Source organism: Fonticula alba (genome assembly GCF_000388065.1).
Source record: "Fonticula alba strain ATCC 38817 unplaced genomic scaffold supercont2.1, whole genome shotgun sequence".
NCBI classification, from domain to species: Eukaryota; order Rotosphaerida; family Fonticulaceae; genus Fonticula; species Fonticula alba.
The window spans coordinates 3,760,153-3,764,188 of record NW_009242971.1 but is presented as its reverse complement, the minus strand read 5'-3'; the positions used below and the strand labels follow the sequence as shown (position 1 = coordinate 3,764,188).

At 69.9% G+C, this 4,036-nt stretch overlaps 1 protein-coding gene across 1 annotated transcript; it reads right to left on the bottom strand.

The window, feature by feature from the left end:
* Positions 1–25: 25 nt before the first annotated feature.
* On the bottom strand, positions 26–3,986 carry H696_00807 (hypothetical protein; the record flags this gene model as incomplete). The annotated part of the gene is made up of 4 exons (XM_009494691.1): positions 26–805; positions 963–1,377; positions 1,519–2,483; positions 2,571–3,986. 4 exons carry the CDS (start codon positions 3,984–3,986, stop codon positions 26–28), a joined length of 3,576 nt encoding a protein of 1,191 aa, XP_009492966.1.
* Between the last annotated feature and the right edge of the window lie 50 nt (positions 3,987–4,036).

Below are 4,036 nucleotides of genomic sequence, written 5' to 3'. Positions count from 1 at the left end.
GGGGGGGCGAGGGACGCTCACTCGGTCAGCATGGGGGAATGGCCGGAAAACGCCGGCCAAAGAACCTGGCCCGGCCATTGGGACGCACGAACTCCGCACAGGCGGCATACACCGCCGCCGTCTTGCCGATGCCCGAGGGGCCCACCAGTACCAGCGCCCGGAAGGAGGCGGCCGTCGGCGGGTCCACCAGCGCATAGAAGGCCAAGCCGCCGGCATCCGGCGGGGTCAGCAAGGACCCGGAGCTCACGGCCGGGCCGACCTCCGGCAGTCCGCCATACAGGTTCCAGAATTCCGCACCCAGGCCATCATCATCCTCGGAGGAAGACGACGGGCAGGCGGCCGGCGCCTCGGCGGAGGCCGGGTCACCGGGGGCCGTTGTCGCCGCCTCCACCGCGGCGGCCGGCGGCCCGGCACTGGCGGCAGATCGGGTAACCATTCGCCCGGTGGCAGGACGCTCCGGGCTTGGCGCCGGGGCCACATGCAGCCCACCGTCCCCGGCCCAGGAGGCCAGCCAGGTGTGAAGCACGTGTCGGCAGTGCTCGGCAAGCAGCAGCTCGCTCACGGCCTGCGGCGCCGTGCGATCCACCAAAAGCAGCTGCCTTGCCGGGTCGCCGCCGCCGCCGCCGCCGCCGCCGCCGCCCAGGGACACAGGCGCGTCGGCCAGATCCAGGGCTGTCAAGATGGCCACATCACCCGGCGCGGAGGCCAGTGCCTCCAGGCTCCGGCGCGACCGCAATGCCAGCTGGTTGAAGCGCTCCAGCAGGTCCTCGAGGGGCAGGGCCGCGGGAAGGAGCCGCCGAACAACCTTCACATTGTGGGCGGGCGCCCAGCGAGAGGAAGACAGGGGGGGGGGGGCCGGGGGGAGGGCGCGCGAAAAAAAAAAAAAGGCAGCGAGTCGAGAGCTGTCAGCAAGGCAACCACCGCGAAGGGCGAGTGGGCCGAACCGAAAAGGCGGGACGCACCCGCAGGGCATTGGCCGAGGGTTGCCACCGAGGGTCGGCGCTCTTCTCGGCCAGCCACCACCGAGTGATGCTGACCAGAGACACCGGGCGCGGGGGGGAAAGGCAGGAGCCGCGGTCCTCCGGGGTCGGGATGGGCCGAACCAGCGGCCAGGCGGGCGGCCCAGCAGCTGCCGGCGGGCCGGCCTGTCCTGGCGAGCACCCGGCCGCCAGGCAACCGGCGCACTTGCCATCAAGGCAGCCATCAGAAAAGTCCGAGTGGGCAAAGCCCCGCCAGGGCAGGCACGCAGGCGCGGCATCTTGCAGGCTGTCCGTCAGGGTGGTGACTTGGGCAGCGCGACGCGCCGCCGCCAGGGCCGACTCCTGCAGCAGCTTGAAGGCCGGCTGGGTTTTGCCCTGGTTCATGTCCAACAGAGCGCTGCCAGCGCACAGACAGACACAGGGGGTGAGAGATCGCCAGAAAGGGGGGGGGGGGCGGGGGGCGGGAGTCAGAGGACCAGATCCAGGGAGACGAGCACATGGTCATGGGTCGGCCGGATGCCACCCGGCAGGGACATACTCGCGGTTCAAGGCCTCCCGGTGAAGCTGAAGCAGGGCCGCACGCCGGCGCTTTTGCGCCGGAGTCAGGAACATGTCGGCGGTTTTGAAGAGCCCCGCGTCGTCGGGTTCGGAAAAGACATCCTCCAGGGCCGGCAGCCGACGCTTGGCCGCCGGGTTGTCCTTCTGTTCGGCGGGCGGCTGCTTGGCTGCCACTCCGGTCCCCGGAGCGGAGTCATGCTCAGGGTTGGCCGTGCTCGTGACGTCGGTTTGTATTTGAGGGGACCCTGCCGAGCTGCTTTCCAGACAATGCTGTTCCTGTTGCTGCTGCAGTAGCTGCTGCAACTGCTGTTCCTGTTGCTGCTGCAGTAGCTGCTGCAACTGCTGTTCCTGTTGCTGCTGCAGTAGCTGCTGCAACTGCTGTAGCTGTTGTAACTGTTGTAGCTGCTGCTGCTGTTGCTGCTGCTGCTGTTGCTGCTGCTGCTGTTGCTGCTGCTGCTGTTGCTGCTGCTGCTGCTGAAGTTGCTGTAGCTGCTGTAGCAGCTGTTGCTGAAGTTGCTGCTGTAGCTGCTGCTGCTGCTGTTGCTCCTGTTGCTGTTGTTGCTGTTGCTGCTCCTGCTGCTGTTGTTGCTGTTGTTGCTCCTGCTGCTGTTGTTGCTGTTGTTGCTCCTGCTGCTGCTGCTGCTGTTGCTGCTGCTCGCTGAGGGTTCGCTCATGCAGATGCTGCAAGAGCAGCATTTTCATGTGCCAATACTCGGTCTTCCCGGGGGAAGGGCACTGAACCGTGGCGCATGGGGGTTGCGTCTGGTAGATGCCTGCCATTTCGACCTCCATTTGTCCCTGCGTGGCGGGCTGGTTCGGGGACAGCACGGCCGGCTGCATGGAGGGCTGTGTCCCGAAGGGCGCACTCTGCAGGCCCAGGGCCGCCGGCATGCCTGGACCCGAGTGCGAGTGCGAGTGCGAGTGCGAGTGCGAGTGCGAGTGCGGCTGGGGCACAGGCAGGGGGACATGATGCGTCGAAGGGGGGGGATCCACCAGCGAGGCAGGGGGGGACAACTGTGGGGGGAAAAGCACCGGGCTCATCGACGGGCCGGGTGGCAGGATCGGCGGCATGTTCGCGGCGGGAGCCGGCGCCAGCATCATGGCCTCCAGAAAGGCCGATGGCATCGTCGGCAGCAGCGAGTCGACCATGGGGCCTGCTGGACCTTGAGACGGCATGCTGGCCAGGGACCCGGGCATTGCCGAAGGCCCGGGCGCCAGGAGCATGCCTGCGTTGCCAGGCGAGGCGAAGGGCGACCCTGGCGCCGGGGACGGTGAGGAAAAAGAGCCCATCGGCGAGGCGGCGCCAGCAGCGCCAGCAGCAATGGACGTCAAGCCGGTCATCGGCGGAGAGGAAGGGGCCTGGGGCAAGTGGGCCACCGACGGGCCGGGGCCTGTCGGTGAAGCTGGGGCCATTGACAGAAGACGGATCATCGGCGACATCGGGGCCATGAATGGAACAGACACAGGCCCCGGGCCAGATGGGGACAATGGGGCAGGCGAGGGCGACGACCCGGGCCCCGGGGGCGACCGGAGCGCCGGCGGGGGTGAAAAGGCAGCAAAGTGCCCAGGCCCCAGGTGCGGGGCAGACGTGAACACCGAGGCAGAGGCCGAGGGCGATGTGTACCCGAGTGCCGGGGGAAGCCCGATTGGCGAGGCAGGCGCGGCCGGCCAGCCGGATGGGAGTGGTGGCCCGAGCACCTGGGGCGATGCAGACGCCAAGGGCAGCACAGGCACAAGTGTCATTGCAGGCCCGGGGCCGCTCGCGGCCGCCGCCGGCAAGCTGCCAGCCCGCGGTGATACCGGGGTCAGCGGGGCCGGAGGCATGGAGGGTGGGCTCGACGCGAGTGGCATATCCGGTGGGGCTGGGAAATCCGATGCAAATGGCGGAGCAGCCCCAGCCGGCGATGCCAGCACTGCCAGCACGTCCGATGCAAGCGGCCCACCGGGCAATGCGAGCCCGGTGGGGAGCCCAGCGGCGGCGGCGGCGGCGGCGGCGGCGGCGGCGGCGGCGGCAGCGACCGGGGCCGTGGACAGGCCGGGATCTGGTAGCATTCGGGGGACCGGTGGCTCGGGCGCATGCGAGTGGGCAGCGGAAGCCACCGCCGCAGTGGGCATCATGGGCACACCGGGGCCCGCCGGACCCCCCGGGGGAGCACCATGCGGGCGGGAGGTGACCGGCTCCGCGGCTGGCGCCGGCGCCCCGGGCGTCTGCCCCGCTGGCCGGGGCAGCAATGCCAGTCCGGACAGCAGAGACGAGCCCGACAGGAGAGGCGACCCGGACACCGATGGCGGCCTGTATGCGGCAGAGGTGCCGGGCCCCGGCGCGGCCTCGGGGCCCGGGAAGAAGGATGCCAGGCCGGAAAACTGCAACGAAGGCACGCCGTCGGAGGGCCGGGGAGGGCCCGGCAGGAAGGCCGGCGCAGGGCCCCGCAGTGGGCTGAAGCCCATCTCGGGGTGCGGCCGGCTCGGTGTCCCGGGACCCGACGGCCCGGGCGGCG